The 15213-nt window shown below is 42.8% G+C and overlaps 1 protein-coding gene across 1 annotated transcript; it reads left to right on the plus strand.

Annotated features, from left to right (window-relative positions):
• Window positions 1–284: 284 nt before the first annotated feature.
• LOC130361003 (mannan-binding lectin serine protease 1-like) lies at window positions 285–14595 on the plus strand. The gene is made up of 4 exons (XM_056563561.1): window positions 285–347; window positions 3258–3325; window positions 8627–8726; window positions 14414–14595. Exons 2-4 carry the CDS (start codon window positions 3320–3322, stop codon window positions 14593–14595), a joined length of 288 nt encoding a protein of 95 aa, XP_056419536.1. The 5' UTR covers window positions 285–347; window positions 3258–3319.
• The last annotated feature ends 618 nt before the right edge of the window (window positions 14596–15213 follow it).

The raw sequence follows: 15213 nt of genomic DNA on the forward strand, positions 1-15213 counted from the left end.
GTCTCCCAGTTTATATCAGGATAGTTAAAATCCCAGTAGAACCCCTCCAGCTCCTATTCCACACAGTAGTAAGTAGAACCCTCCCTACAGCCTCGTCACCCATACAGTAGTAAGTAGGACTCCATTTCAGCCCCCTCCCCATACAACAGCAAGCAGGACTCCCCCCTCTAGGCCCTCCCCCTTCAGACAGAAGTCAGCAGGATGACCCTCCTCCCCCAGTTCCCTTCCTCACAAAGTAGTAGGCAGGATCCCCCCCAGCCCCCTCCCACAGACAGTAGTAAACAGGACCTCCTCCAGCCCACTGGCCTCACAAAGTACCTAATCCAGCAGATCTTCCCCTAGCAACAGTAAGTGAAGTAAGACATGTGCCCTTAGGGGGGCACACAGAGACAGCAACACAGCGATGTGTAGCTGTGTGTAATGTGTTGCAATGCCAGCTGTACTTTGCACACAAATTAGTCCTCCTGGACTCTACCTCCTTCTCACAGAGAAAAAAAAAGTTAAAGGGGTTATCCACCATAAGGTGATTTTAGTACTTACCTGCCAGATAGTAATGGACATGTTTAGGAAGGATTCGTGCTTGTCTTGGAGCTAAATGGCTGTTTTGTGAGTGAAATAGCTATTTTCTGTTGGAGTTCCCTCCCTACTTTTGTAAGTGTAAGCTCACTTTTCTCCCTCCCACACATCAGCCATTATAGCACACCTGAGCTGCCTTCCATGCTGTGCTGTAGACAATAGACCAGTGTTTTATTGCCAAGGTGCCTCCAGCTGTTGCAAAACTACAATTCCTTGCAGAATGATCTCCCTCCCACCCAGTGGTGGCTCCACCCATTGAAGCAGACAGGCTCCTTATGAACGCCTGACTAGTGATGTAATGTCTAGGGCCGCACTGCAACCTGGGAAAACCTGATATGATGTTAAAAATAAGCATCGGGCAAAGATCATGTACAAATTGCATGACCAGCCATCACACATAGGTACAGACATTATATTATGAACTTAAGTAACTTTACAGCCCCTGTAGCACAGTCAAATAAAAAAAATCCCTGGAATACCCCTTTAAAGGGGTTATCTAGGGAGAGAAAGACAAGCAAATTTCCCCAAAAAACAGCATCACCCCTGTCCTCAGGTTGTGTGTGGCATTACAACTCAGCTCCATCCAGTTCAATGAGGAAAAGGGTGGCATTGTTTCTAGTATAAAGCAGCTGATTTTTTTTCTAATCCTGGATAGCCCCCTTAGTACTTTTACGGTTTGAGCAGGAGGACTTGGAGTGCAGTACTGTAGCAGGGCTGCCTCTGCCAGGCTGAACATAAGATCCTTTGTCCTGCCATTCACATAATTCTGTGTGTCGACAGCCACAGCAGGACCAGTGGCATCGATCTCCATAGCTGTCATGCAGTCCATGTCTATAATTTAAATGTGTCCAGAAGACTGTGTGGCCCACTGGCTGACAATCAGGGTAGTCTACCAAAAATCTGCATGACCCGGAAGATTGTCAGTGGAAAAGACCACTTAGTCCATATAGTCTGCATTGTATTATTTGCTTTTTATTTTTATCTTAGGCATATATATTTATTCCAGTCATGCTTACATTTACTTATTGGGGATTTATCAACCACATCTTCTTAAAGTTTGTTCCAGGCATCAACTACTCTTTCATCAATTTGTGAACTTAATTTGCTTAAAACTTAACATTTAATAATAATAATAATAATCATAAAATAAGGCGCCAAAAGATACAGAAATGGTACCCCAATCAGTACCTAGGTAAGTGCAGTGAGGGGAGGGGGGGGAATTGTCGCTGTCACCGAAGAGGTATCGAGGTTTATCAGAGTAATTTATCACACAAATGGTCAGTGTTCTTGCATATGGAGTGCGACAATCTGACCATAAGGTCACAACAATAACCTCAAAACCACCCAATGCGTTTCTCTCGCCAGGTAAATGGCAACTTCCTCATGGGAGAAACCGTTAGGGGAATGTGAGCACAGTAAAAGGGTTGATGTGCTGTGGTAGTAGCCACTACCCAGACACACAATGTGATAAACAATAAAACATAAATAGTACCTAGTACGAAACTCCTATAGATCATGCATGTGGATGGTGTACTAATGCAATACACTTCATTCTCACAGTCTATGGCAAAAATTGTAAGCAACAATCTGACCCCACCTGTTGTGGGATTGCTAATTTCAAAGATGCCGATGACCTGTGGATAAAGAGTGGCCCAAATTGTGTCATTAATTTTATTGGTAATAACCTGTGGGTAAAATTCACATATATAATAAACGCTGTGGACCTTAATCTGTAAACAGAATGTGGGCTGTAACCTGTAAACCGAATGGATCGCTAATGCAAAATCAAAATAGGTCAGCAAGGTATGTCACAGTTCATAATGGTTAAATCCCCTGCTGGAAGAAGAGAGTCTTGGAGCACACAGTGAACTACCACCCTGACACGGCGTGTTACCCGCTACTCACGACTCCCAGAAGTTAGAGTTGGCGTCTTCCTTCTTGCTGAAGTGGCAGTCTGGAGAGATTAGAAGTCCGGCCGTTCTATAAGGGTGATATGACAGAGCAGTGATATGACAGGCAGCACAGGTACTGGAAGGACACTCCCCCCTAGCCACCAGGGGGGAGTGTCTCGGCTGCCACAGTAACCTAAAATGCCAAGAACATCCATCACCTAAGATTGCACTGCTGGCAGGGATGCGTAATACATGTAGGTGTTAGTATGGCTTATAGTGAGAGGTTGCATAACAGTGTGGAAAGACCTGTAACAGATATTTGCACCTGCATGGATACAGAAGCATCAACAGGCACCACGAGAAACAACAAACGGGCATCTGGATGCTCCCACCATAAAGGTGATGGTAGGTCAAATGAGGACAATAAAAATATCCCTAATTTTAGTACTGATGTTACATAATTCTGTGCGTCGACAGCCACACCAGGACCAGTGGCATCGATCTCCATAGCTGTCATGTCTATTATTTTAATGTGGCCAAAGGACTGGGTGGCCCACTGGCTGACAATCAGGGTGGTCTACCAGAAATCTGCCCGGCCCGGAAGATTGTCAATGGAAAAAGATCTAGTCCATGTATTCTGCATTGTATTATTTGCTTTTTATTTTTTTATCTTAGGTAGATATATGTTTATCCCAGTCATGCTTACATTTATTTACTGGGGAGTTTTTTCCAGGCATCGACTACTCTTTCAGTAAAAATATATTAAAATTTGAACTTCTTCACTTTCAGGTGACTTTGTAGTGGTGAGTGGATGGGGCAAGCAGTTCTTAAAAAGGTTGCCTGAAGCTCTCATGGAGGTATTTAATCTCTTCTCATTATATATGATTTGCAGATTAAACCATTCAGAACATGCAAATAAAATAAAATGTCATTTTTAACATATTTAGAAATTACGATACAATGAGACCAAGAAAACTGTACTAAAACAATTAAAGGAAAAATATGGATTACTTACCGGTAATCTGTTTTTCGAGAACCCATGACAGCACCCCTGGAGAGGACCTCCCACTGTGGGACAGGAAACCTGGATAAATTTGGACCTCCTCCTCTCCACCCTCAATTCAATTATAAAGTACTCCTATGGAGCAAGAGGTAGAACAACATGCACAGAAAATACAAAATAATCAAAAAAATAAAAAAGGGAGGGATATCCGAGGGGTGCTGTCATGGGTTCTCGAAAAACAGATTGCCGTAAGTAATTCATCTTTACCCTATCACCCATGAAAGCACCCTTGGAGACTGGAATAGAAATAACTAGGGGGGACAGCAGCCAGAAGAACCTTGCGGACGAAACTTAGATTGGCAACTGGTTCCAGGTGCAACCTGTAGTGTTTCAGGAAAGTATGGCTAGATGACCAGGTGGCTGCCCTACAAATTTGATCTATGGAAGCGTCAGCTTTTTCTGCCCAAGATGCTGCAACTGCTCTTGTGAAGTGAGCTTTAACGGAAGAAGGGGGGTCCTGATTTTTAGATTCATAAGCCATCTAATAGCAAGTTTAATCCACCTACTAATAGTGGATCTAGACGCAGCTTTACCCCTATAAGGGACAGAAAACTGTAAAAGAAGGTTTTCAGATAAACAAAAACTTTTAATAGAATCTAAATGAGTGATTAAACATCTTCTTACATCTAAATTATGAAAACATTTTTCTTGATCATTAGCAGGATTATCACAGAAAGAAGGGAGAATAATGTCCTGATTTTGATGAAAATCAGACACCACCTTAGGTAAGAAGTGCGGTAATGTTCTCATTAGAACTCTATCCTTAAGAGGAAGACCCTCCTTGCTGTGGTAATGGCCAAGAGAAAAGCAAGTTTAATTGTTAAAACTTTAATGGGAACAGATTCCAAAGTTTCAAATGGAGGGATCATGAGGGCATCTAGAACTAAAGTAAGATCCCATGGAGGGACTAAGGACCTAGTTGAAGGATGGAGTTTGGAGACTCCTACCAGAAACCTTTTAATAAGAGGCTGGTCAGCCAACTTATAGTTTAAAAAGGAACTTAGAGCCAAGATTTGAACCTTGAGAGTATTGGGACTGAGGTCTAACTCTAAACATTTCTGTAGAAAACTGAGAATGACAAGGATATTAGGTTCACCTAGGGGATCTACTCCATCGCCTGAAAAATTAAGAAAAGCTTTCCAAGATTTAAGGTAGATTTTTGAAGTTACTTCCTTCCTTCCCCTGAAGGAGACTGGGATCCACATGAGCCCCCCAGCCCCAAGGACTGGCATCTGTTCTAATTCTCACCAGTGAGGAGGGAAACCAGGGAACCCCTTTGGAAAGATTTTGGGGGTTTAGCCACCACCTGAGGGAGAGTCTTGCTTTGGAAGATAGAATGAACCTCTGGTTCAAGGACGAACTTTCCCCATTCCAGTTTGATAGGATGTCTAGCTGTAGCTCTCTTGACCGGAACTGGGCCCACCTTACTGCAGGAATTGCTGCTGTCATGAGACCTAGGACAGACATTGCCTCTCTGAGGAGGGAGTGTGGGAGAGAAACAGATATAGTACCTTCTCTTGGAGCAATAGGGTTGACATTTGAGAAGTTGAGTCTAGGGATATTCCCAAAAAAGACAAGATTTTTTTAGGTTCAGGTTCCAACCTAGGAATTTGAGAATTAAACTTATAGACTGTCTTTGTTGGGTTTGCAGATCCTCTGAACTCACCACAATAAGAAAGTCATCCAGATATGGGACTATAAGAATGTCCTTTGTTCTGATAAAGGCAACTGTCTCCGCCATCACTTTTGTAAACACTCTGGGTGCTTGAGATACCCCAAAGGGTAGAGCCATATACTGAAGGTGGACCCACTTCCCCTCTAAGAACACTGCCACTCTGAGAAACCTTTGAGAGGAATGGATTGGGATGTGGTAGTAAGCATCTTCTAGATCGATCGATGCCATTACACAGTTTGGGAATAAAAGACTGATAGTCGACTTGATTGATTGCATACAGAATTTTTTGTAGGTTAGGAACTTGTTCAGGGCTTTGAGATTGATGATCACCCTGAATGCTCCTGAGGGTTTTTTCACCAGAAAAAGGGGTGAGTAAAAACCCTGATTTCTGAATGGGGAACTGGGACAAGAACCCTCTTTTGCAAGAGGGACTTGACCTCCAGACACATTGCCGATTATTTCAGCCGATCGGTCATTACTCCAGTCGGGAAAAATCTGTCCGGGGGAATTGCTTTGAACTCCAGAAGGAGTCCTGAGGAGACGATATTTAGGACCCAGGGGATTGAAGAAATTGTTCTCCAGGCTTCCACAAATCTGGACAGGTGTCCCCCTACTGGAGTAAAGGTGTCATTGTTGGGAATCTTAGGGGCGGGAATCTCTATTGGGATAAAAAAAGGAAACCCTTACCTCTCCCCGATACTCATTTTTTTTTATTTTGGTTCCCTTGAAAGGAACGCCTACCTTTGCCCATACCCCTCAGGGAAGATTTTGACTGTTTGGGGGAACAGGAATCCCTTCTTTTTATTGGAAGCTTTAAGAAGAATATCGTCTAAAGGAGGCCCAAAGAGAAGGTCACCTGCACAAGGGATAGCACAGAGTTTAGACTTGGATGTGACATCGCCTTTGGCTGACAAGGGCTCTTTACTTTCTTCCATATTCATGGTAATACGGATAGCCATAATAAGTTGCTCTGTATCCTCACGAGTAACCCAGGATACAGAATCAGAATCTTCAATCTCTTCCTCAGAAGATAAGACCTCCCCTTCTTCCCCTATAGTGTTGCTCGCGAATATTCGCAATTCGAATATTATTCGCGAATATCGCATATTCGCGAATTCGCGAATTTCGCGAATATAGCGCTATATATTCGTAATTACGAATATTCGTTTTTTTTTTTTTTTTTTCTTCACAGTACACATCACAGTGATCACCCCTCTCTGCTTCCAGCTTGTGTGGTGTAAAGAAGGCTGTAATACTACTGTGTGAGACTGGCGTGCTAAAATTCGCATATGCTAAAGTTCGCATATGCGAAAATTCGCATATGCTAATTTTCGCATATGCGAAGTTTCACGCATGTTAATCTTGCATGTGCTAATATCCACATATGCCAATTTTCGCATACGCGAATATTCGCATATGCGAAAATAAAACGAGAATATAACGAATATGCGAATATTCGCGAATATAAGACGAATATTCGTCCATATATTCGCGAATATTCGCGAATTCGAATATGGCCTATGCCGCTCAACACTATTCCCCTATAATGGATTCATGAGAGGGGGATTGGGATAACGGGGCAGGAAGGGAGGCCGTATCCTGCTGGTTGTTTAGGCCTAAGCCCTGCAGAGAACTTTTAAGTTCATCCTTAATCATCTTTTTGATGGTTATCGCTAATGAAGTTGATTCCTGGGCAACTAAGGCGTCTACATAGGACGGACAGATAGCTCTCTTATAAGAGGAATCTAGCCGGTTCCTGCATTGTGCACATTCCTTATTATTAGCTTTAGATGACACTTTCCTAGCGGCCTCAGTAGAGCTTTTATCTACCTACAATAAAGTACATGATAACCCCAATTAGACCATTAAAGAGGAAAAAACATTTAACGGTCTCACCCAAGGAAGCTGTAGTACCGGGCTGGAGCTCTTGGATTTAGCACGTCCACCTTCTTTACCAAGATCAGGCATGCTGAAGAAGATCTTCGGTCTGGCAAGAACCAGAGTTCAGGCACCAACTCAGGAACACTGCAGTATCCAATACCTCACGGGTGCAGGAGCTGGCTGCTGCAGTCGGTGGGATCTCCGGACGCAGGAGATATGACAGACACCCCGGCGCCATCACAGTGTGCCGCATCCCCTTAGCACACGCACGCACACACGCGGAGGACATGCAGAGACGGGAGAGCTGGCCATCCATAGGACAGGAAACCTGAACTGAGGGTGGAGAGGAGGAGGTCTAAATTTATCCAGGTTTTCTGTACCACGGCGGGAGGTTTTCTCCAGGGGTGCTGTCATGGGTGATAGGGTAAAACCAAGATTATTGTTGTAAAGCTGATCTGAATGTCATGCTATTATCATCTGTCATGAATGATCTTTAAATAAAGTATATTCTCAGGATATTTTGAGAATGTTCCCAGAAAGATTGTTAATCCCTCACCTGGTACCATTAGTCATGAGTTTTGTGCATCCTGGTACGATGTCTTCCCTAGACAAGCAGTGTACACATACCCAGCTATCCACATAACATAAAGAAAGAAACATGTTTCATCAGACCAGGCCACCATCTTCCATTGCTCCATGTTCCAGTATTAAAGGGGTATTCCATGTTTATACATCTTATCTCCTCTCCAAAGGATATTGGATAAGATGTATGATCAAAGGGGATCGCATATGTATGATCGCAGGGGACTCTGTGTCGGGTGCTGCCTCCGAGACGGGGACGTGACATCACGCCCACGCCCCTAGTGATGTCACGCCACGCCCTCTCCATTCAAGTCTATTGGAGGGGGCGTGGCGGCTATCACGCCCCTTCCCATAGACATGAATGGAGGGGGCATAAGAGGGATTTCACGTCCCCGTCTCAAAGGCAGCATCGGGCACAGAGATCACTTGGGTCCCCAGTGGCAGGACCCCTGCAATCATACATCCTATCCCCTATCCTTTAAGTATAACTCTTATGTGGGACTGGACTTGATGGGCTACCCTTCGCTACCCATTAATTGGATAATTGAGTAAATTAGTTTTTGGCATCCACGTCCATGTAGCCAAGTGTTCTTTCTTGGACATCTTTGGATAGATACTAACCACTGAAAACTCAGAATTCCCTTAGAAGACTTGCCATTTTAGAGAAGCCCGTTGCTTTCTGGCCCTTGTCGGAGTCACACAGATACGTACACTTGCTTATATTTCCTGCTTCTAACTCATGAACATCAGAAGCTGGTTGTTTTCTTGCTGTCCAATATATTCCAACCCTTGTCAGGAGCCATCGGCTGGAGAAATCAATGTTATTCATTTCATCTGTCAAAGGTTTTATTGTTAAGGCTGATCCATGTGTGTGTGTATATATACATAATGCTAAGGGACCTGTGAGTCCTGGAAGAAGAAAGCTACATCATTTAATATATTGTCCTGCACTTACAGATTGAAATTCCAATTGTGGACTTTGATATATGCAAAGCTGGCTACATAAAAATAGACAAAGTACTTACTGAAGACATGATATGTGCGGGTTTAAGAGAAGGTAAGAAAGGTTATGCGTGTTCTTCACATGGTGTGGGGCAATATCACATGGTGTGGGGCAATTTGCATCAGCATCATAAGTTGTTTGTTTTTTTGCCTGCTTCTGGATCAACACAGTAGAGACACAATAGGGATATAGGTTGAACTTGATAGACTTGTGTAACTACTGTATTTATATAAGCAATATGCTACAGTGTTAAATTTGCTGTTTGCTTTATGCATCTACTGTATTTAGGGGAAAACCGAAAGATGTTCCTGAGTAAAAAAAAATCTATTTCTATACATCTGAATGGTGTTATTTCTGCAGCATGTGCATGGATTTCTGCAAGATAGTTGTGAAATTTCTGCAGGGCCTGTGGCTGCTGTGGGATTCTTCTCTAGGCCTTTGTACATAAGACCAGGGCTGCCATGAGAAATGTTGGGGCCCCTTACACAAGCCAAGGCCTGGGCCCACCCCAACTCCACCCATATGCCCATGACTCCGCCCCCAGACCTAAATTAATATATTAATGCCATATTTAAATAGTTTGGACATGTGTGATACCACATATGTATATGTTTACATAATTTAATTTGAAAAAGGGGAAAAGGGAGATGATTCAAACTTTTATTAGGGAAGGGGCTTATTCCCATTAATTACTTTTTTTTTTTACACTTTTTTTTCACAATAATTTTATCCCTATAGGATATGATTTTGTGACGGTGGTAATGATTAGCCCGCTGGAGCAAATTTCCCGCATTTATGCGTCTAAAGGGTTAATCGATTGGCGATCTCGGCCATTAGCCATGGGTCCTTGCTGCTGATAGCAGCCTGGACCCACTTGGTATGAAACACTCTCAGCTTTTGAGCATGCTTTAAATTGCAAAAGTGGTTGCAGGGCGTACACTTATGCCCTGTGTCCTTTAGTGATTACTCAATAAAAGCAACTATTAAACAGAGCGGCCTACCCAAACTATATGGGGGCTCCATAAGGGTGGGCCCCTCTGTTAATAGTTGCCCCCTTATAGTTGTTGTAGGCCCGGGTCCGTCTCAGAGGGGCCTACAATTATAATGAGAAAAACTATTTGCAAACAGGGCCTACAACAACTATGTGGGCACAACTTGCCCCTATATAGTAAGTTGTAGGCTCTCTGTGCTGCTAATTGAATGAGCCGACCGGAGACACTATCTGACTTCAGTCGGCTCATTCTAATGAATCAGATAGGGGCCGGTTCCAGCTGGGGTATGAGAGCGCCTAGTTTTGACATCTCCCATCCAGATCCGGTGACCTTTTGAGGTAAGATGATTGACACCCCTGGCAGCCATATACTTTCCTGTGCCCCATTGCTCCTCTGGTCCAGGACCCACTTCTATAGGTCATAGCCCTAAGTAGTAGGTCCCCCTACTGGAGAAGCAGTGGAGCACAGAAGCTGCAGATACCCTACGCGGATGCTGTGGCTGGGCCGGCTAGACTCCTCCTCGAGCTCCAATCCTCCAGCTGTCCCACCGCTGCCACTCCTGATGCCTGGCAAGGATGTTGATGTAGCATAGGACGTGCCTGTGTGCTGCACGGTGTGCTGCACTACCTCCCGGCAACAATTGCTCTTACAGTAGCAGTGGCTGCTGGCTCCAGCGGACCCTTGTCAGCCATCAGTAAGTAATAAGAAATGGGACATGAAGGAGCCGTTCCGGGACAATGCAACATGACCCCAAATAGGGGAATGTCCCGCCGGATCCGGGCATGACGGGAGTCGTATATTAGCAAAAGCTGTAGATTTGGGCTCTGTACAGAATGTGTGAGTGATTTATCTTCTTGTGAGAGACAGTGACTAGAGATTTTATGCAGCACAGGCCGGAGTTATTTACTGAGAGCTACTACCCAGCTTTACAAGAAAATTGTGCAGAGCCGATAAGTTTAACATACAAGCAGGACTGGTGCAAGGATTTTTGCCACCCTAGACAAAAGCCAATTTTGCCGCCCCCTTAACTCTGCCTATTGTTCCCGCCCCTTTGACACGCCACAACTTACTACTGGGGTGACAAACTGTAACAAACCTCCTCATGTAATCTCCTTTCTACTGGGGTGACACAATGTAACAAACCTCCTCATTATGTAATCTCCTTACTACTGGGGTGACACACTGTAACAAACCTCTTCATGTAATCTCCTTACTACTTGGGTGACACACTGTAACAAACCCCATCCCCAGGTTATGAACTTACTACTGGGGTGAAATGCGACCTCCACTCCAACTAAGCTCAGCCCCGCCTCCTCCACAGCATCACATAGGTCCTTCAACCACTATTTAATCTATCCTAAACAGTCACATGATGGTCACATGATAGTGACATCATCACAGGTCCTATACCGTCAGCATCTAGGCCGCGGAGGGAGGCTGCGGCTCCTGACAGCAGGTAACTAGATAGAGGAGCGCAGCCCCACCAGTATTGTATTAGGGCCCACCAGTGGTAAGTGAGTGACAAACAGCCACTCACTGACACACACAAAAATAAAGTCCAGGGCCAGCAGTGCCAGGGGCCTCCTTGGGGCTCCGGGCCCCTTACCCGAGTATGGGTTGTACCCCCTTGATGGCGGCCCTGCATAAGACTGTCAAGTATGCACTCATTACCACTCACTTCTTAATGGGGAAAGCCTCAGGTCCATATCTCATTAAAGGAGTACTCCGGTGGAAAACTTTTTTTTTTTTTTAATCAATTGGTACTAGAAAGTTAAACAGATTTGTAAATGACTTCTATTAAAAAATCATAATCCTTAATCCTTCCAGTACTTATTAGCTGCTGAATACTACAGAGGAAATTATTTTCTTTTTGGAACACAGTGCTCTCTGTACAGATCACGGCATCTGCGGCAATGCGAATATTAAAATAGATGATCGGATCGCCCACAGCACTGCCGTGACGATCCGATCATCTGTAATGGTGGACGGAGGTCCCCTCACCTGCCTCTGACCGTCTCCCGGCGTCTCCTGCTCTGGTCTGAGATCGAGCAGCCCAGAGCAGGAGATAGCCGATAATACTGATCAGTGCAATGTCCTATGCATAGCACTGAACAGTATTAGCAATCTAATGATTGCTATAGATAGTCCCCTATGGGGAAATAAAAAGTGTAAAAAAAAATAAAATAAAAAATAAGTTGAAAAATTTAAAAATAAAAAGTAAAAAAAGGGAAAAATCCCCTCCTGCAATAAAAATGAAAATTGTCCTTTTTCCCATTTTACCCCCAAAAAGTGTAAACATTTTTTTTTATAAACATATCTGGTGTCGCTGCATGCATAAATGTCCAAACTATCAAAATATAATGTTAATGATTCTGTACGGTGAACAGCATAAACGTAAAAATATTTTTTTTAAAGTCCAAAAATGCGGCTTTTTTGTCACATTTTATTAAAAAAAAGTTAATAAATGATATAAACGTTTTATATATGTAAATGTGGTATCTATAAAAAGTACAGATGACGGTGCAAAAATTGAACCCTCATACCGCACTATATACAGAAAAATGAAAAAGTTATAGGTGGTTAAAATAGTTTTAGATTTTTTGTATGCAGTACAAAAATATAAAAGTATCTAGCCATGGGTATCTTTTTAATTTTATTGACCCACAGAATAAAGAACACATGTCATTTTTACCGTAAATTGTACAGTGTGAAAACGAAACCCTCCAAAATGTGCAAAATTGTGGTTTTCATATAAATTTCCTCCCTAAAAAATATTTTTTGGGGTTTGCTGTACATTTTATGGTAAAATGAGAGGTTTCATTACATGGGTCTGTAGATGGAAATATAAAAGAGTTATGGATTTTAGAAGATGAGGAGGAAAAAACGAAAATGCTAAAATATAATTGGCCTGGTCCTTAAAATGAAAATGGGATTGGTCATTAAGGGGTTAAGAGCAATGTTGACTGCTCCCCCCTTAAGTTTCGAAATCGTCAAGAGGGCACTGTTATCAATAAGGCGTGAACCTTAAATGGGCACTGTCAGATACAAAAACTTTTAATATGTTGTAAAGCATGCTAAACCAATAGGTTTTGCAATTGCTTTCATTAGAAAATGTTCAGTATTTCATACTGAAAAAGCCAGTCAAACAATTGCCCCCCCCCCCCCCCCCCCCCCGTCTTCTTGGAGACATACTAGTCCTGCTGTGTCCATGCATCATCATCTATGTCATGGACACACTTCCTTGATTGACAGCTGTGGGTGCAGGGCTCACAGCTGGAGGAAAAATCCTCCCACTATCAGCTTGTGTCCCGCTAATGTCAGTAAGGACAAGCTGGAAGTTGTAGTTTTGCTAATGCTAGGGGAGATGTGAGCAGACAGCATACTGAGGGAGGGGGCGGAGACCTGCACAGTGAGGCCACATGGACAGAGGTGTCAGCAGAGAGCACTGTGGTCAGACAGAAAGAATGACTCAACTTACCCTGGAGCATACAGCAGCTGATAAATACAGGAAGGATAAAGATTTTTTAATAGAAGTAATTTACAAATCTGTTTAACTTTCTGGCACCAGTTGATTTGAGAAAAAAATTTTTTTCCACCAGAGTACCCCTTTAATGAGAACCCCATCCACAGTGCTCTGAGCCACAGACTGGGCTAAAGGACCAATGACCCTAAACACATGACCCTAAACACACGGCCAAGACAACACAGGAGTGGCTTAGGGACAACTCTGTGAATGTCCTTGAGTGGCCCAGCCAGAGCCCTGATATGAGCCCAATCGAACATTTCTGGAGAGACCTAAAAATGGCTGTCAACTGACCATCCCCATCCTTGCTGACAAAGCTTTATAAGATCTGCAGAGACGAATAGTAGAACATACATATTTCCGGATGCACAAACCTTGTGGCAACATATTGGAAAAAGAATAAATTATATATATATAATATAAAATGCAATGCATTAAATTAGCGCAGGGCTCTTGCGCAGGCTGCAGATACAATAGATAATAAGAGTATAAATGTGAAATCATGTCAATAAAGTCACTATAATAAATAGAATTAATAAAATACTCCTATTTTCTATTTCTTTCTATTTCTGGGTATATTGAGGTAGGAAAACTGATCAAATATAATGAAAAATCAGGGGTATCATAAAATAGTCCAATATATGAATTGTGCAAAGTCCGCTATGTTTGTAGATAAATAGCGCTAAGTCAATGCTGCTGGATTAGTGCATAACAAATCCTAGGTATGATTTCAAGTTTATAGTAAGAATTGTAGGTGCACCGCACCACTTACCACCCTGCCTGTTTTGGTATGAGAGCTCCTGTGTTTAGCATTGGATGCGGGCTGGCACGGATTGGGGTCCGGCCCATTGCTAGTAGTGCCGCCGGAAGATGTGCTGAGCAGATGTAGATGACAGAGCTTTACGTGTTAACTGCAGTGATTTCCAAAAGATAGACAGCTGCAGTATGGCACCAATTGCTCCCTGGCCTCGAAGGTGATGATGGCACATAGTTTGGGACAATTTATTTTTAGAATTCAACAACTGATTCGGATTTAACCCTAGAAGGGAAACTTTTGACATGAGATTTATTCAGCAATTATTTTATCTCCATTGAATACCCCTTTCAGGGATTGTGTTAGTTTTTATGTGTTTTTACCCCTGAAGCTGTTTTTGGTTTATGGTACAAGGTTGCAGTATGAAATGTATATCTCATTTAATACAATTTACATTTATTTTACCTTTTAGGAGGACAAGACGCATGCTCTGGGGACTCTGGTGGTCCAATGGTCACATACAACCATAATACTAACAACTGGTACATAGCAGGAACTGTATCATGGGGAGTGGGCTGTGGGGAAAGTAATAAGTATGGAGTATATTCAAATGTTTACAAAAATGTTGACTGGATTAAAGGAAAAATTTATTAAATCACTAAAGCTTGTTTTGATATCCACCATATAGGGGTATTCTCATTTCAATATATATATATATATATATATATATATATATATATATATATATAAACCAAAAATGTGGTCTCAAATGGCTGGAGGTGCTCAACCCCAAATGCGGTTGTGCATTTATACTGGGGGAGCAGATCCTGCCCTTGTAGTCCGTTGCTAGGGGCGATCCCCAGCATAAAAATGCATACACTGGAGGATGCCTGCAGCGGACTACAAGTGCCACAATAGAATCCTACACCAGATAAACGGTGTGGATGTGTAACAATTAGAACAATACAATACAGGAATTTAGGTGCACTACTGTGGTAGATGTATACAATGACATTGGCTATCCCTCAACACTGATGTTAAAATTGAGACATTCGCCAGTATATCCTTATATGAAGGACATACCAGAGCCCGCACACCAACGCCAAGGTGCACCTAAATTCCTGTGTTGTATTACATATATATATATATATATATATATATATATATATTATTTTGATTCTCCCTGCTCCTCAGTTTGAAGTCCTCCCCCCGTGCCACATCATTCCTCCCCTTTTATCAGCCCCTGTGCCACATTTTCCCCCCTCAGATCCC

Source organism: Hyla sarda, chromosome 3, assembly GCF_029499605.1.
Source record: "Hyla sarda isolate aHylSar1 chromosome 3, aHylSar1.hap1, whole genome shotgun sequence".
Taxonomy (NCBI): Eukaryota; Metazoa; Chordata; class Amphibia; order Anura; family Hylidae; genus Hyla; species Hyla sarda.